General features: G+C 39.6%; 2 protein-coding genes across 8 annotated transcripts in view; one reads left to right on the forward strand and one right to left on the reverse strand.

Moving 5' to 3' along the window:
* Window positions 1-16,642, forward strand: part of EGLN1 (egl-9 family hypoxia inducible factor 1) — a 59,005-nt gene extending 42,363 nt beyond the window's left edge. The window contains exons 2-5 of the mRNA XM_043477143.1: window positions 5,007-5,126; window positions 10,308-10,444; window positions 13,046-13,113; window positions 14,133-16,642. Coding sequence (XP_043333078.1) covers window positions 5,007-5,126; window positions 10,308-10,444; window positions 13,046-13,113; window positions 14,133-14,197 — 390 coding nt within the window. The 3' untranslated portion in view covers window positions 14,198-16,642. The remainder of the gene's footprint in view (window positions 1-5,006; window positions 5,127-10,307; window positions 10,445-13,045; window positions 13,114-14,132) is intronic.
* Window positions 1-18,960, reverse strand: part of SPRTN (SprT-like N-terminal domain) — a 49,045-nt gene that overhangs the window by 11,016 nt on the left and 19,069 nt on the right. The window lies entirely within an intron of this gene.

Raw genomic sequence — 18,960 nt, forward strand, 5'->3', positions numbered from 1 at the left:
TGGCTCAGATGGTAAAGAATTTGAGAATCTGCGTGCAATGAGGGAGACCTAGGTTCAATCCCTGGGTGGGGAAGATCCCCTGGAGAAGGAAATGACAACCCACTACAGTATTCTTGCCTGGAAAATTCCATGGATAGAGGAGCCTGGCCAGCTACAGTCCATGGAGTTGCAAAGAGTTGGACACAACTGAGTGACTAACACTGCATTTTATTTATAACATTAAAGTTTAGCAAATGAGTCAAGAGATTTAAATTTTTAAATACCTATGGATTGTCCTTCCTCATCACCCCTGTTTAACAGGCTAATTAATACAGTGAACAAAATTCATAATTTTATAAAGTTTTTAGTTACATCTTTTAGGAAATGAGATTACCTAAACAAGTATAATTGAAATCTGCAGTTTAAGAAAGATGATTATAGTAGATACCAACTTGTTTTTAGTCTAGTTCTTTTGATGTTATGTGTCCTCCCATATTTGAGCTAGAGTTATGTAAACCTGAATGATGGTGATCGTGGTGGGTCCCTGTGCTGTGGGAATGGAGGAGGAAGAGACTTCAGAGCGGTAATGCAGAGTTGGAGGAGATCTTCTGCAGAACATGGGAGAACTGAACCTTGGACGCGCGCAGGTGTGTCTGTCTGTCTGTCGTCATGGCAGGTGGCGAGTCCCTCAGGAGCCAGCTACTGGTTCACCTGAACTCTGCAGTCAGACTGAACACAGCCTTACTGGAAACAGGAGGAGGAGGACGTAAAGGAGGTGGTTTTCCCCTCCAGACTCCTCAGCATCTCTGTGACGTGTGGCAAGTTTTTCATTCTCATTGTAGCTCGGTTTTCTAATCTCCAAAATGAAAAGATTAATTGGACCTGCCTCACAAATTTGTTGTGAGGTGTGAATGAGATGATCCTTGCCTGGCTTATGGTGAGTGCTTACTAAACGTTAACTGTCAGTATCTGCAAAGGCAGAGGGCTGTAGACCTGGGTCAATATATTTTAATAGAATAAATTTTCAAATAGTATAGCTTTTCCCCACATTCAGGGTAAAAAATTAGTACTTTGTTAGCCATAAAATTTTACTTTTCTTAGCTTTGAATCAGTATTTTAAAATAATTCAGTTCAAGAAGGAAAAAAGTAAGTTTCCTTGTTCAACTTCATATTGAATACAAGCCTTCCAATGCCAGAAATAAATGTCTTCAGATTCCAGAGAGGTACCACAAACCTCTTCCTTCCTTTTATTCTTAGAGTAGAAAACAAGTTTATGGTTTTTCTTATCCTGAGAACATCTTCAATCATGTATATTTTCATGTCAAAAAGGGAAAAAATAGCATTTAATTGTTTTGCTTATGTTTAAATAGGCTTTTCCCAACGAAAAACTGAAATGTTTAAAATTGGTGTCTCAGAGACATGTCAAATTAGGAAGGTACCTCAGAATGGTAGAGTAGGCAATTGCATTGTTTCTTTTTCAGGCAAATGTCGAGCCTTTTCCACTGTCTTCCAACCCAGCCCTCATGGGAGTGTGAGGTCATGTCTGCTACTCCTCAGAAAGGATAGAAGAATACCCAGGGAGTATCACTCCAGTCCTCATCAGATCTCCAGAGATAGTTCAGTTTTACTTGGTAGACTTCAGTGACTTTCCTTATCCTTAGGACCACTACATACAGTGTAAACCTCTTGAAACAATTTTATCCTTTATAGGTATGTCTTAATCCATCTGGGCTACTATAGCAAAATACCACAGACTGAGTAGCTTATAAACACAGAAATGTATTGCTTACAGTTCTAGAGGCTGGCCGGCTCAAGATCGAGTGACCATGCGCGCCACGGTCTGGCGAAGCCCCTTTCCTGGTTCGTAGCTGCTTCTGGCTGTGTCCTTGCAGGGAGGAAGGGTCAGGGTTACCCTCAGAGCCCCTTTTTAAGAGCACTTATCCATTCATGAGGGCTCCCCGCTTATGACCTCAGCGGCTCGCAAGGGTTCCACCTCCTAAATCTTTGGGGCTTAAGAGTTTCAGCATGTGAATCTATGCAGGGATGCAAACAGTCAGATCATAGCAATGTCCTTTATCTTACATAATCTTTCATATAAATCCTAGAATAGGGAAACTGCCTTCTTCAAAGCTTTCATTGTAGCCCGCCCTACACAAGGACCCCAGTGGTTCCCTGTTACTTACCTTTCATGTCCTTCCTCTGCTGAATTTTCAAGATTTCATCTTATTTCTGCCAAATTAACTTTGCCTACCTAGTCGGTTATTAAGTGACAAAGCAGACCACTGTAGAAGCGCCCCACTGTGACTGAGTTGCCGCCTGTGTTTGCCACGCCCATACTGTTCGTTCTCTCATCACTTTACCTTTCCAGATCACACTTGTCCTTGGTAGCGGAGCCAAGGTGGTGTGTAGTTCAGAGCCTTGTCCTTTTACTTCATCCCACGTGAATAATTCCTTTCTTCTGAATTCCTTTTCTGTTTGTTACCTGCACGACTCAGTTTATCAGTTGATTTGCAAGTGTGTGGTGTTTTCTTTCTCTACAGCTAAGCCCTTTCAGACATACCATACTGACCCTTCTTGTAGTATGACATGGTAGGTATTTCATAATACTTTTTAATACTGCTAATGACTCCTAGACTAATAATGGTCTCAAGCAGGTAAAATCAGGTGTGGAATGAGTTGTTTTACCAAGAGATTAAGAGAAAATAAATTGAATTTATTAAAAGTATTGTGAACAAGAACCTGTATATTAAAAAAAATAAAGAATAGCAATAGTCTTTTTTACACAAATATATATATATATATAAAATATACCTAGAAAACAAAATTACCAATTAACACTTAAAGCATAAAGGTTATTTAAAACCTGTAAGCACTGTGTAACATTTAAGGAACTTTAAATTTTGATAGTCCAAACTGTAGCTAAGGATAACTTTGTTTAAATGTGAACACTTATTTTAAACATAACGGCTTCTAGATTTCATGAGATTTTATAGAAATGTCTTTTTATGTTTTCTAGAATCCAAGTGGGGAGGAGTTTCAGGACATGCATGAATTGCTCAGCACAGTTTCACTGTCGTGTTTAGGCCATGCAGATACTTATTGAATTCATGACTGTCCCAAATCTTTGCATGTTTCCTGCAATATTTATCTTTCCCTGGAACCTCTAGAAGTTTGACTCCTTCAGGTCTCAGGTTTTGCAAGATGATCCACTCTTTCTGGCTGTGCTTGGTTTTCCCTTCTCTTAACAGTCTCTAGTTGTAGGCACAGAAGGGCTTGTCTGTCTTCTGGGGTAGGATTCTCTTGCTGCTTTCTCTTTTATGCATTACTCATTTTATAGCCACCTGCATTTAGCTCTAATTATCAATAGGCCTTCTATTTGCTGGGTTATGGTGGGGTTTCTCATCTTATCCTTTATACAGTTGTAATAGTGTCCTGCTGCCTTTGCTATGGCTGCTATAGACATTTTGAGTCAGCAGACAACAGGCAGGCCCTGTGTAGCACTGACTCCCTTCTCCTTCCTTCCTTTCTCTTCACTCCGTGGTGTCCCTGCCACCAGAGCAGAGCTAAAGGGCTCTAGGGAACACCAGACAAGGCTCCAATGATAATGGCCCCTCAGATAACACATTTAGGTGGAGGTAACTGAGCTACTTCAGGGATTATAAAATTTAATTAATACAGTTGTTTAAAACTTTTATTGCATCTTTTATTTTTTCCAAAAGTCTCACTTGGAATTCAATGGAAACAGATAAATGCTACCCCAGTTGAAGGTTGGGGCAAGACCTGTTTGTGTGGCCTCTTGTAATTTCATGGGCCTGTGGGGTTGCAAAGAGTCGGACATGACTTAGCGATTGAACAACAGCATTTCCCTGGACTCCCCATCAGCCATCCCTAGGTACTGCCATGGAACCCCAAAGGGAAACGGTGTAGAAGTGACTGACACAGACTTCTCATTCTGAAGCACAGTCATAGAGTCTCAGTTTTGTTCTACTTGGAATACCTGGCTTATTGGGACCACTGCTGGGAAGCTCCTTTGTGTGCCCTGTGCATAGTGTTGACTCTTTCACTTAGTATTTCTGTTTTTGTCTTTCTTTTTTTTTTTTTCTTTTTTAGTAAATACTCATTCATTCAGTTACATAGGCTGAAAACAGCAGAATCATCCTTCACTCTCCTTTTTCTCCACTTCAGTCCGTGAGCAAACTCTGGTGTTTTCTACCTTCAGAATACCTCCTACCTTACCACCTTAGTCAACCCGATTTTCATTTTTCTCCTGGAAACAAACTGCAATAGCCAACTAGCAGTCTTTTTTCACTGTCCACCCCCTGCCCCCCAACACACACACGAGTATAGGAGTGTGTTATATGGATAACATACTAGTGTCATGTTATATGGATAACATAGTATAGTGTCAGTGACTTGGGTTCTGAAGCCAGATTGCCCACATTCATACTTGGTCTCCTGTCGTGTGTCATTAAGAACATTAACCTTCCTGGGCCTCAGTTTCCTTAACAGAGGGGCTTGTTACATGCTAATTTGTCATTTAATCTTGATATTAAATGAGTTAATGTTCAGCGTTGATCTAAATTGTGCCTTTCCAAATTGGTTCCACTCAGAGACAGTGTTGGAGGCGGTTTGTGACTATTGGATGGTAGCGTAAGTGTTCTGTGGTGAGCTCAGGGAGAATGGCCATCTTCCATGGAGCAGGACAAAGCCCACTTGATTTTGATTATCAGCATGAATCAAGATCACAAAAGAGAGGCCTTTCTGCAGTCTCTTGGATCCTTCCATGTCAGCTCTTCCCATCACTGTGACACAGAGTTCTCCACACCTTGCATTGTTCACCAGCCTACCCTGTGTTTTTTATACACATCAATGTAGAAGGTCTTTACTTCTTATCTACAAACATGATTTTTCACTAGAGAAAGAATTTAAGTCAGAATAGCCAAAAATCAGAGATCTATGTTATAAGCTGTTTTCCCTTTTTACTCGTAGTTAGACTTTTAAATTTATTATTATTGTTGTTGTTACAGGCCATGGTTGCTTGCTATCCTGGCAATGGAACAGGTTACGTACGTCATGTCGATAATCCAAATGGAGATGGAAGATGTGTGACATGTATATATTATCTTAATAAAGACTGGGATGCCAAGGTATGCCACCTAATTGAGCATTTATTTTTTATCTTACAGGTGTTTTTTCTCATAAGTAGTATTAAGATTCATACTCCTCATAGGTGAGACTGACTTAAAATGTAGAACAGTTAAACATTTCTCCTTAGATATGCTTTACTCTAAGGTATTAGGGGTGGATCTTTAAAAATGAAGCAGATACTGATATAGCTCAAAAAGTAGATTCCCTTATTTTGGATATTGAAGCATTCATCCAAAATATAACTTTTACAAAAGTATCTTTTATTAAAATAATACCCAAAACACTTATGAGATTTTTTTGCTCTATCACAGCTTTTGAGGGAGATTATATATAAATGATTATTAAGAATTATTTGCTATTTAACTCCTACATTTTATTTTTTGCATTGTTGCAGAGATGTTATTTGGCATTGAGTTGTTGGACTGTTGGAGGCAGGACTTCTTTCTCTGATTATGAAGTTTATCAATACTGACAGATTCTATGGTACAGTCAGAATGTACAATACAGCTAAACTCCATTGTTTCAAAAATATATTCCTTGAATATCAGTCTTAGTTTCACTTAAGTTTAAAAGATTTAAAGTTTAAAGATTTAAAAGATTTAGAAGTGTGTCATGTATGATTGCATTGGAGATTGTATAAACTAATTTTGGTTGATTTCTTTAAAATCTTTTTTATTTACATATATTGAAGGAAAATAGAAAAGTGAACATAATATATAGCCCAGTGGATTTTCACAGAGTGAACACACTTGTGTAGTCATGGTAATTTTTAAAAATCAAATAACCTTTAAAACACCTTCCTTCACCACACACACATACACACAAATGAAAATCACCAGGTCTTAAATGTGCAGAAACTTAGTCCTGTTCTATAAGCATATCCTAAAACTTAGTGATCCAGTAATCTTTCTGTACCATACTGATTTAAAGAATATCCTCTGTCCTTGATACTCTTACAGAAAACCTTAAAGACTCCACACAAAAACTATTAGAACTGATAAATGAATTCAGCAAGGTAGCAGGGTACAAGATTGATATACAGAAGTCTATTGCATTTCTTTACACCAACAATTAAATATTGAAAAGAGAAGCTAGAAAAAATCCTGTTTAAGATGACATCAAAATATATGTATCTAGAAATATACCTAACCTATATGCTGAGGTTTATAAAACTCTGATAAAGGAAATCAGTGATAATGCAAAGAAAAGGGAAGATATCCCATGCTCTTGGATTGGAAGAATTAATATAGTTAAAATGGCCATACTACCTAAAGCAATCTACAGATTTAATGCAATCCCTATCAAATTACCCATGATATTTTTCACAGAACTAGAACGTGTAATCCTAAAATTTATATAGAATTGCCAAAGCAATCTTAAGGAAAAAGAACAAAGTTGGAGGCATAGCCCTTCCAGACTTCAGACAGTACTATAAATCTATAGTAGTCAAAGCAGCATGGTATTAGTGTAGACACAGACATGTGGATCCATGGAATAGAATAGAGAGCTCAGAAATAAATCCACACATCTACAGTCAATTAATCTTTGACAAAGGAGGCAAGAATTTGCAATGGAGAAAAAACAGTCTCTTCAGCAGATGGTGTTAAGAAGCTGGACAGATATATGTAAATCATTGAAGTTGTTATATTTTTTATATATTTACACACACACACATATAATAGAACACTCCTTCACACCATACACAAAAATAAGCTCAAAATGGCTTAAAGACTTAAATATAAAGCATGACACCATGAAACTTTTAGAAGAGAACACAGGCAGTACATTCTCTGACATAAATTGTACCAGTGTTTTCTTAGGTCAGTCTCCCAAGGCAATAGAAACAGAAGCAAAGATAAATACGACCTAATCAAACTTAAACAAAAACAAAAATACAACCTATGGACTGGGAGAAAATATTTGCAAACACTGTGACTGACAAAGGCTTAATTTCCAGATACACAAACAGTTCATGTAATTCAATAACAACAACAAAAACCCAGTCAGAAAATGGCAGAAAACCTAAATAGGCATTTCTCCAAAGAAGACATTCAGATGGCCAATAGATGAGTGAAAAAATGCTCAACATTAACTAGTTATTAGAGAAATGCAAATCAAAAGTACAATGAGGTAACCTCACAAAATGGTCAGAATGGCCATCATCAAAAAGTCTACAAATAATAAATGCTGGAGAGGGTATGGAGAAAAGGGAACACTCCTACACTGTTGGTGGGAATGTAAATTGATATAGCCACTATGGAAGACGGTATAGAGACTCCTTAAAAAACTAGGAATAAAACCACCATATGACCCAGCAATCCCACTCCTGGGCATATGTCCAAAAAAGATGAAAGCTCTAATTCAAAAAGATAACATGCACCCCCATTGTTCATAGCAACACTGTTTGCAGTAGCCAAGACATGGAAGCAAGCTAAGCATCTATCAACAGATGAATGGATAAAGAATTTCTTATGAGGGAATATTATTCAGCCATAAAAAATGAAAATGCTATCTGCAGCAACATGGATGGTCCTAGAGATTATCATGCTAAACAGAATAAGTCAGAAGAGAATGACAAGTACTATTATGTATGACTTATGTGTACAATCTAAAAATACTACAAGTGAACTTATTTACAAAATATTTAGAAATAGATTCAGACATAGAAAACAAACTTGTGGTTAACAAAGGGGAAGGTGGGGAGGGATAAATTGGGAGGATGAGATTAAGAGGTATACACTACCATATATAAGATAAAAAAGGATTTACTGTTAGTAGAGGAAACTGTATCCAATATCTTATAATAAACTATAGTAGAAGATAATTTTCAAAAAAGAATATAGGAAAATACATATATATGTATAACCAAATCACTTTGCTGTACCTCTGAAACTATCACAATATTGTCAGTCAACTATGCCTCAATAAAATGAATAAAGAACAAGTAACAGGGCTTTCAGAGAAGGCAGTGGCACCCCACTCCAGTACTCTTGCCTGGAAAATCCGATGGACGGATGAGCCTGGTACGCTCCCGTCTATGGGGTCGCACAGAGTCGGACACGACTGAAGTGACTTAGCAGCAGCAGCAGCAGCAACAGGGCTTTCCTGGTGGCTCAGTGGTAACGAATCTGCCTGCCAATGCAGGAGACACAGGTTCAGTCCCTGGTCTAGGAAGATCTCACGTGCTGTGGAGCAACTAAGCCCATGTGTCACAACCACTGAGCCCTGGAGCTGGGGAGCCACAACTACTGAGCTCATGTGCCCTAGAGCCTGTACTCTGCAAGAGGAGCCGCCGTCATGAGAAGCCCATGCTCCAAACTAGAGAGTAGCCCCCTCTCCACAGCTGGAGAAAGCCAAGACCCAGCACAGCCAACATGAATACATTTTTTTTTAAAAAGAGCAAGTAGCAAATGCAAGAATATTGTTATAGAAGTGTGACAAGCAGTTAAAAAATGTTTTTTTGAAAAGAAAGAATTTCCTCTGTCCTACTGCAAGTTCAAAATGGAGGTAAGTTTTATTGCTAGTATATTTTGGGGCAGTATGCCAACAAACATGGTTTTTTGTTAAAACTTTCAAAGTTTGAAATCGAGAAATTGTTAATTCACCTTGAACTCAACACACAAAACAACTGGTGTAAATTTAGTTAAAACTCAACTTTTTTTTTTTTCACATTTTGTGAATATCTAGAAAATTAGAAATATGTTTGATCAACTCTTCCACATTTTGTTAGAGTCTAGGTTCTTTCTAGGCTGATCCTTTAATTTTTATATGACCTAAGGTCATCAATATATAGTTTTTAAATTAGTACATAAGCAGAAAAAAGTCTTCATTGCTTTTATATGTAAAACTGAAAACTTCCCTTGCAAGATTTTGCTCTCAATAAGTACACTGTACCAGAGGGTGTTCTGGGTGCTGGAAACTGAGCAGAAATGGAGCTCTCCCTCCCAGAGCGTGGCTCCAGGGGAGGGTGCAGACCAAGCAGATCGACGGTTACCGCTGGTTATACCAAGTGCAGGGCAGACTGCTGTGGGAACACACAGGAAGGCTGCCTAACACAGGGGTCAGGGAAGGCTTCCCAGAGGAAGATAGGAAGCTTTGAAATCTACCTCTGTTCCCATTGACTCCAGGGGAAGGGCAGAGAGAAGCGGGAGGAGAAAAGAAGGTACGCTTTCTGTCACAGTCTAGACCCCCTTTAGATGTCCACGAGTGCCCTGGGAACCTCCTGGGGCAACGCTCGAACCTGAGGACGGCAGGCAAGGGCACCAAGTAGCTTGAATCTAACTCACTTGACTATGAGCCTGGTGGACAGCTTCTCTGACTGTCGTGGAACTGAGGAACAGGCTCAGCCTCCATGGTGTCTTGATCAAGTATCAACATTCCTTTCAATTCAGGAGTCTGTCTGTTAGGAGTTTAGTTTTTCAAGGGTAAAGAGTTCCTCAGTTGGGTGGGGGTTACCTTGCTTTACTCCCACCCAGATTATAATCACCACAAGGACATCTGTCTGAATTGTTCCCTACTTTGCACCCAGGGCCAACAGCAGGTCCCAGAACAATCAGTATCAGAATGCATGGGGAGTCCCTCTGGTCTCCGATAGAGACAGACACCCACTGGGGTAAATGGTAATGGCCCTCTGTGGACGAGTTCAGTTATGTAGGCCCAGGCTGGGAAGCTAGTTTCTAGTGCTGACCATAAGTGACACTTTTCCCTGCTGTATTGGATTCCTTAAATAAGACTGCTCTATTATCTTTTGAACTTTTAAAATATGATGAACTGTTTCTTTGACACAGTTAATCATTTGTAGTAATTTTCATCAGAATGATTTGAAATGGATACATTTTTAAGAGTAGGTGAAGCAAGTCATCACCATACATAAATAAGGAATGCTTACTAGTTGTTCAGACTTTTAGGTGTCATTTTAAGACTTTTTTTTTTTTAAGACTTTTGAGTTTAGAGACTATTCATCTGTTTCATCAAATATTTACAAAATTCCCTAAAACAAGGAATGAATTTTTCCTTCTATCTCTGCATATACGTGAAATCTCAATTCCAGACATTGTTAATCGAGATATTATGTGAACGATTCAGTTAAGACTTGATTTACGGAAGTGGTCTTTTCCCCCTAAATTTAATTTTTTCACATTCTTGGTTGCTCATATTTACATATTTGGCTCCTTTCCTAGGTAAGTGGAGGTATACTTCGAATTTTTCCAGAAGGCAAAGCCCAGTTTGCTGACATTGAACCCAAATTTGATAGACTGCTGTTTTTCTGGTCTGACCGTCGCAACCCTCATGAAGTACAACCAGCATATGCTACAAGGTAGTATTCCTTTTAAGAAAAAAAAAATGGTAAACAGCATAGTAAGATAGGAGGGGCTTGATAGCATAAACATGAATTTTCTAATGAGTATCTTGCTGTCCTTCAGTTACCTTTATCATAAGGCTTTAGTCATGACGTTTAATCTGAATGATTTTATAAGGGTGTTCACAGTCCCAAATGTCTGCAAGTCTCTGTGCAGCCCCTCCTTGTCTAGGGGAGGCAGGGAGGCTCAGGGTTCTTATCTTCCCAGGCCTGTCTGCTTGGTCTATGCATCTCCTCACTAGTATCCATTCTCGGACCTCGTGAGAGTGTTCACGTGGGGAATAAGGACTAGCTAGACAAGGGAAAGGGCAGCTTTGTTAAAGGGGGTCCAGCAGAAGTGGGGGGCAGAGGGATGATATGGAAAAAGGATACAGGGTAGAAAAATACATAACCAGAGAGTGGACATGTAGAGAAAAAAGAATAGAGCAAAGAGAAGTAGAGAAAAGGTGTTAAAAAAACTACTCTTCTGCTTTAATAGACAGTGTCTGTTAGGCTTATACTGTTGTTTACATTTTCTGCTTTATACTCATTTTCTACAAGGTTTCATTTTCTAAACCTATTTTTTACTGTACTCTTAAAAGTTTTTTTTACCATTTACCATGACCTAATTAAAATGTGTAGGCTATTAAAATGAAAGATGTTACAGACATTGTTAGCAAAATAAATATTTGTTTTAAAAAAAAAAAGCTCTACTTTTTATATACCTGTTTTTCATTACAGAAGGGATTTGGGACATTATGATAGTGAATTGCTGTTACACAGTGGCTTAGATCTGGTGAGATCCCTTAGAAACACAAGGAGAAGAGCTGGCTCTTGACAGTGATGTTGTATCATTTCATGAGGTTCAGACTGTGAAGCTTTGGTCACCTGTCCCTCCTTCCTTCTTTCTGAGCCGTGCTGCCTCAGCCCTTATGCATCTTAGTGAGTAGCAGGCCGAGCGGTGTGACTTGAGGCTGTAAGAACTCCTGGGTGGAACCTGGGGATCCCATCACGTCACAGACTCTGTCCTAAATCCTGTCTCTCCTCCCATCACCCCAGTGCCCATCTCAGGCCTGACTGCTGCTTAAAAATCGTTTCTGAACTCGAAACTACTTCATTGATCTTCCTTTGTATTGAGTCTTGAATGTGATGTGGTCGTGTCCTTTCTCAGTGGAGATAGAATGAACATTTTCGGTAATGAATAGATGCCATGCAATTGTGAGTTGCTCCAGGAGTTTGGAGGAGGGAGAAAGTGGTCTTACATTGGAATCAGTTGGTCCAACTGTAGCCGCTGGGCCTGGAGTGAGGAGAAACAAGGAGTAGACAGTGTTGGCAATGCTGGGAGGAAAGGGCAAGGCTGTGGAGTCAGAGCAGAGACAGATACATGGAGGAGGAATCTAAACAGATAGGGGATGAGGCAGGAGAAACAGAGTGATGTGTGGTGGTTTACAGCTGTCTTCTGGGAAGGCCTTGGACAGTGCAGGGACCTGATCCAGATAGCTGAACTCCGGTTACTAAGGAACTAAGAGTTTGGGGCGGGTGCAAAAGATAGAGAATATTTGTGCACCTTCCCCATTGCCAGGCCACCTGTGTGATAGGATAGGGGCTGGAGCTCTGGAGCCGGGGAGGCCCGGAGGCCCTGGGAGGCCACACATTGACCTCAGCTCTGTCCCTTTCCAACCTCCCTGACTGTCCAGACTCCCAGGCTCTGCCTCTGCTCTGCCTTTGACTCTTGACTGCAGACAGTTTGCTGGTTCATCATTTGATCAGTGTTGCTTTTCCCCAGTGAACACCGGCCAGAATCTGCAGGACACTTTACTGACTGCTGCATTCTTCTAAGAAACTGATCCTTTCTAACATGCTTTCACTCCCTGTGGTGTTTGCAGATTTTCTGCATTTTTAGTACCAAAAGGTGTAACTAAGTGCTTTGTGGTCTTTAATAAATGAGACAGTCTTCATTCATTTGTGAAATGAGGTGTTCCAAATTATTGAAATTTTCAGAAAAATGAAACAAGACATAGTATAATTGTTTTGATTAAAATCCTAAAAAATTCTTCGCATGATTGAACTTTCTTGACTCCAGGTTGTAAAATGATAAACGCCAGTCATGATTCTTTGTTGTTCTGAGTGTAGTGGCATCCTCAGATGTGGCTGAGACTGCCCACCCTCCCATGCGCTACAGACCCCTGGTCTGGCATCCTCCTGTTGCTCTTCTTTTCTTTTGGAACGCTAGTGATAACATACTTTTTCTGTGACAGCCACTCTTTCCTTCTTGGTGTCAGTTTCTGATCTACTATAGGCTTGCAAAACAGATAATCAAATAGGTTATGTAGGTATTAAGAAAATCGTAAAAAGTCACAAACTCTGCAGCGTTAATTTGAGCTACTCCTGGCTCTGTGTTATGCTGTTGACCATTGGGGTTCTTGGATAAGTGGGTTGTTACTGTGCCCACGTATCACCTGATGTCATTCCAAGTTAGGTGTTGTTTTGCCATGATGAGTTTTACTAGACCTTTGCAACAGCATTCCCTTTTTTTCTCTCAGTGTGATCATTCTTACCCTGTTCTAAATTTTCTTTTAGGTACGCAATAACTGTTTGGTATTTTGATGCAGATGAGAGAGCGCGAGCTAAAGTAAAATATCTAACAGGTAAACATTTGGGGCCTGGGTACACTAGAAGGAAGAGACCCCAAGCCAGGCGGTGCTCTCCATTGTTTTTGTCAGATTCTTAATCCTCCTATTTAGAAGAGGACTGCTGTTAAGTCACCTTCATTGTTACCTTTAACCATCAAAATTGCCCAAAGGTGAGGCAAGTTTGAGACAAAGCAATCTGGGGAAATGGTTCGAGCAAGCTGAGTTTTCCGTGATTATCCTTCTCAGTCATAGGCTGTCTTCTTCTCATTCTCCCCATGGAAGAAAGGTAACATCCTTTCCTCTTTAGATGTACATGCCCTGGAGAATAATCCAGGTCTCCCATGTTAAATGTGGATATGAATTTAAATGAATTTAAATGTGGATATGAACAAAATTAACACAACGAGATGAATTGAGATGCTGAAATCAGTAAATCTGACAGGCATGCAGAGTCCATATCTGCAAGTGGTGTCCAGTCACCCCCACTTGTCGACACTCTCCTGAAAAAGTTGGGCTTGAGGTTTTCAGCAGATGGACTGCTGACCTGTCTTTTCTTTAACCCCACTTTGTACCTCACAAATCTGCTCCAGTTCACATTACTGATTTGACTACCTGTCCTGTCACCAGCCATGGATAATCCCACATCAGCCTTCTATAAAACTATAAAAATTGAATATTCACAAGTTTCTGTTTATTTTCAGTCACTATTTGTGACAGAAGCCTAGTAGTGTGCTTTCAGTGAGGCTGAACATACTGCTATTAATATTTTATAGCAATTCAGTTTGTTTTTCAAAAAGAAAAAAGGAGACAAAAGTCATTATCCCTCTGTAGAGAGTGGTTTTCCCCTTTGAAGGTTTACTAGTTCAGAGTCCCTGCACTTACCATAATCAACCCTGGGGGTGACTTCTGGGAGTCTGAGTGTGACCACTCTCAGATGATGTGTGTTTGCAAGTTGAAATGCTGCGCACAATGGGATGTAGGAACAGAAGCTCTCTGGTACTTAATGCATGAATTTTTTTTTTTTTACCTTGCAGGTGAAAAAGGTGTGAGGGTTGAACTCAATAAACCTTCTGATTCGATCAGTAAAGACGTCTTATAGAGCCTTTCATCCAGCAATACCCCACTTCACCTACAATAATTATTGACGCTATTTGTTAACTTGTGAATACAAATAAATGGGATAAAGAAAAATAGACAACCAGTTGGCAGTTTAAGGAAACAGAAACAACTTTTTTGTGTTGCATCAAAACAAAGATTTTGATTGTGTGGCTTTGTACTGCATGACTGACTCCAAACCTGTGATGGGAGGAATATAAGTTATCAACTGAAAGTGGTATTTACATCTGGACATGAAATAAGTGCCCTAGGTAGAATTGTTTTCATTCATATATTTTGCCAGATCTGTCATCTAGCTGAATTCATTTCATCTCTCCCTTTTTTATATAGTCAAGTTTGAATTTGAAATAATTTTTGTATAATCAGGTACAATTTATCAAAACTGAATTGAGAAAAAATTACAGTATTATTTCCCAAAATAGCATCAATCTATTTTTGTAAACCTCTTCGTACTATTAAATTTTGCCCTGAAAAGCCTCTTAAAATGATTGTTGCCAGTGACTAATGATTTTGTTTTTACTTAAAATAAGAAAAGGAGCACTTTAATCACCAACTGAAAAATCAGATTGTTTTGTAGTCCTTACACTAATTTGAACTCTTAAAAGACTGCTGCTGTTGTTTTTTTGACATTGTTAATAGTGAAAACTGTCACTGTTTACTTTACCATTTACTACCAGTAACTTTTAGTTCATGTTTTATAGGAAAAATACACAGTAAAAAGGTTTTATCTTTTAAGTTACATTAAAAAAGAAAAAAAAAACTACAGTGACTGGCACTAAATGAACTTGAGGTTATCCTCCTCAGCATCAAGTTCCCCAGATAAAGGGCTTTCTTCTGCTTTCAGGTACATCCTGTAGATGTGGAACATCCTGTCCCCTTTCCTAGACTTTTCCTTTTGCTTCCCGTCAGGTTGATTGTACTTTGAGTTTTGCTCTTTTCTTCCTCCTTCTCTGCCCATCTGGCCAGCAGATCAGAACCTCATTCCTGTTAGGTAGCGTCAGGGGGAGACTGTGCCTCCAGACCGAACGGTGTTATTACAGACTTGACATCAGTGACTCCTCAGGCCACTGCTGATGCCTCCCAAGAGGCGGTGCTGTCCGTCAGGACTGAAAGATGGACGTTCAGCTTAAAAATCAAAGCACGAAGCAAAAAAACCAGATACTTCTGAGTCTTCTTTTTTACTTTTCAGAAAAAAGAGGGAATCCTACAAAATCACGTTAAGTCCTCCCAGACTTGAGTTATTTAACACCTGAATTAGGATGGATATCTTAGACTTCAGTTTCCTAGGCTGTTTAGCAAAGCCCAAAAGGTGGTATCTGTATTTTGCATGAATTATGGGTGTAAGGCCTTGCCCACTTCAGTTTTCTATCTCTGTCCTTGATCTTCTTTGCCAAAATAATGTGAGTGTACAGAAATGTTTCTGTATATTTCAACCTATGACAGTTTTAGCATCTGTATAGTTTGTATTCAATTAGAGACCTTTTCTATGGAAAGCTCAGTAATTTTTATTAAAAGATTGCTACTGTTCATGTAAAACATGAAAAAAAGTTGTTTAGTGAACTGGCAGCATGGATTTAGGGTGGGATTAAATATTCAGTATTGTGATCTCACTTCGGAGAACTTGCAGGAGACAATTGTAGTTGATTGTTGGTTTTCCTCACCCACTGCAGTTTTGTTCCACTTCCTTTCCTAGTCCCAGATAATGTTAGTACAATGCAACATCTCAACAGTAAGTGCCTCTGCCCCTGCTCTCCCCTCGCGCCCCAGCCTGGTCTGCAGTGCACTGCACTGCCTGAGGCCACAACTCAAAAGCGCTATTATTTTTAGGTTGAGTAGAAATTGTATGATGTTGGTGGGAGGTTTGTTTTGTCAAGGTGTACAATAACAGCCTTTTAATCTGGGAGCCCCTGTGTCATTCAGATATGTATCTCTGCAGTTGTGCAAAGTGTCAGATTCTACTGTCTGTGGGTTGTGCTTGCCTGACAGGTTTTAAATTTTGTTGTGGGGTTTTTTTTTGTTTGTTTTTGGAAAAGTTTATAATTTCTTGGAGATTGTTGTGAAAGGATGGAGAAATCAGGATAGCCATTTCTTCAATATCCATTTAAAATCTGTTCTTTTCATGTTAGTGGGACTGTTAACTTGTCACCAAGCAGGACTCTATATAAAACAAAATTTAAAACTATTTGTGGCCTATATGTGTTTAATCCTGGTAAAAGATAAAGCTTCTAATGCTGTTTTTATTCAACATATTAACCAGCTGTAAAACACAGACCTTTATCAACAGCAGGCAAAGAATTTCAGGATTTACATACAGATAGACTATAAAATCATGTAATTTGAAAAGCAGTGTTTCATTATGAAAAAGCTCTCAAAATGCTTGTAAAGCTAATCTAATTAAACAGATGTATAAATGTTCTTGAAAAAATTATGCTTATTTCCACCTGTCTCTTGTTGTTTTTTGATCCTTTATCATACACTGACTTTCTTAATGGGCTCCTCCATCAGATAATGTGCTTTTCTCTCACTCATCTCTGGCTTAGTCCAGAGCATGTGGTACTGCTTTTTATAAATGATAACAAGGGAAAGAGAACAGCAAACATGGAGTGTGACAATCTTAGCAATAATTTTAGCAATCCTGGGAGTAGCTGGACTGTCCATGGGATCCATTTGTATTCTCAACATTTAGATTCTTGCCCTTTTAATACGATTTTTTTTAATGACTCTAATACTCACACTGTCGAGCCTGTCTGTGTGGCCCCTCTGCTGCAGAAACGAAGGGCCATGAGGTGTATCTCTAACCGTCACAGGTATCCTGTGTGTATATATGCAGAAAAGTATAATCGGTGTGGTCATGAACTAAAGAGCTCTTTACAACATGAGGTCAATATACATATTCATTTACCTCTTACTTAAAATATTCTTTGGTGTGGTGTTTTTGTTATATTTCAACCTATCTTAGGGCTTCCCTCATAGCTTAGTTGGTAAAGAATCCGCCTGCAATGCAGGAGACCCCGGTTCAATTCCTGGATCAGGAAGATCTGCTGGAGAAGGGAAGGGCTACCCACTCCAGTATTCTGGCCTGAAGAAGTCCATGGGGTCACACAGAGTCAGACACAACTGAGTGACTTTCACTCAGTTAGGGCACTTGTAAAATTCTACTGAAATATAGCTGAATGGATTAAAGGGGAGGGCCAGTGTGAGTTAGGGATGAAAACTGATTATTTTTGGTATTGTGGCGAAAAGAGCACAGACAAAATTGACAGATTTGTTTAGTTCTGACGCAACCACTGAATTTGTGTGACCTTTGGAGCCTTTTTCATCTGAAAATAAGCACAGTGGCTCCAGTCTTACAGAAAGAGTTTTGCGTGACCCAAGTGAAACAGAGTATTCCCAAGATGCAGAGGGTCTGAGAACGTGAGCTCTATCTTGGTTTTGGATGGCAATTATATGTATTTATGCCATATATTTAATAATTGTACCTGGGTTTTTAGAAGTACCCAGTCTCCACTGCTTCAGGAATAGGCTCTTAGGCATCTTAATGTCAAGAATGCAGTCCCCAGATTCTGCTGTTGATTTTAAGGCAGAGTCTTTTCATGATCAGTTCAGTTCAGTTCAGTCGCTCAGTTGTGTCTGACCTCTTTGCGACCCCATGAACCGCAGCATGCCAGGCCTCCCTGTCCGTCACCAACTCCCGGAGTCCATCCAAACCCATGTTCATTGAGTCGGTGATGCCATCCAACCATCTCATCCTCTGTTGTCCCCTTCTCCTCCTGCCCTCAATCTTTCCCAGCATCAGGGTCTTTTCCAATGAGTCAACTCTTCACATCAGGTGGCCAAAGTATTGGAGTTTCAGCTTCAGCATCAGTCCTTCCAATGAACACCCAGGACTGATCTCCTTTAGGATGGACTGGTTGGATCTCCTTGCAGTCCAAGGGACTCTCAAGAGTCTTCTCCAACACCACAGTTCAACAGCATCAATTCTTCTGCGCTCAGCTTTCTTTATAGTCCAAATCTCACATCCATACATGACCACTGGAAAAACCATAGCCTTGACTAGATGGATCTTTGTTGACAAAGTAATGTCTCTGCTTTTTAATATGCTATCTAGGTTGGTCATAACTTTCCTTCCAAGGAGTAAGCGTGTTTTAATTTCATGGCTGCAGTCACCATCTGCAGTGATTTTGGAGCCCCCAAAAATAAAGTCTGTCACTGTTTCCCCATCTATTTGCCATGAAGTGATGGGACCAGATGCGATGATCTTAGTTTTCTGAATGTTGAGTTTTAAGCCAACTTTTTACTCTCCTCTTTCACTTTCATCAAGAGGCTCTGTAGTTCTTCACTTTCTGCCATAAGTGTGGTGTTATCTGCATATCTGAGGTTATTGATATTTCTCCCGGCAATCTTGATTCCAGCTTGTGCTTCCTCCAGCCCAGCATTTTTCATGATGTACTCTGCATATAAGTTAAATAAGCAGGGTGACAATATACAGCCTTGACGTACTCCTTTTCCTATTTGGAACCAGTCTGTTGTTCCATGTCCAGTTAAAACTGTGCTTCCTGACCTGCATACAGGTTTCTCAAGAGGCAAGTCAGGTGGTCTGGTATTCCCATCTCTTGAAGAATTTTCCACAGTTTATTGTGATCCACACAGTCAAAGGCTTTGGCATAGTCAATAAAGCAGAAATAGATGTTTCTCTGGAACTCTCTTGCTTTTTCATGATCACTAGAAAGTAAATTTCACCTGGAA

Source organism: Cervus canadensis, chromosome 8 (genome assembly GCF_019320065.1).
Source record: "Cervus canadensis isolate Bull #8, Minnesota chromosome 8, ASM1932006v1, whole genome shotgun sequence".
NCBI lineage: Eukaryota > Metazoa > Chordata > Mammalia > Artiodactyla > Cervidae > Cervus > Cervus canadensis.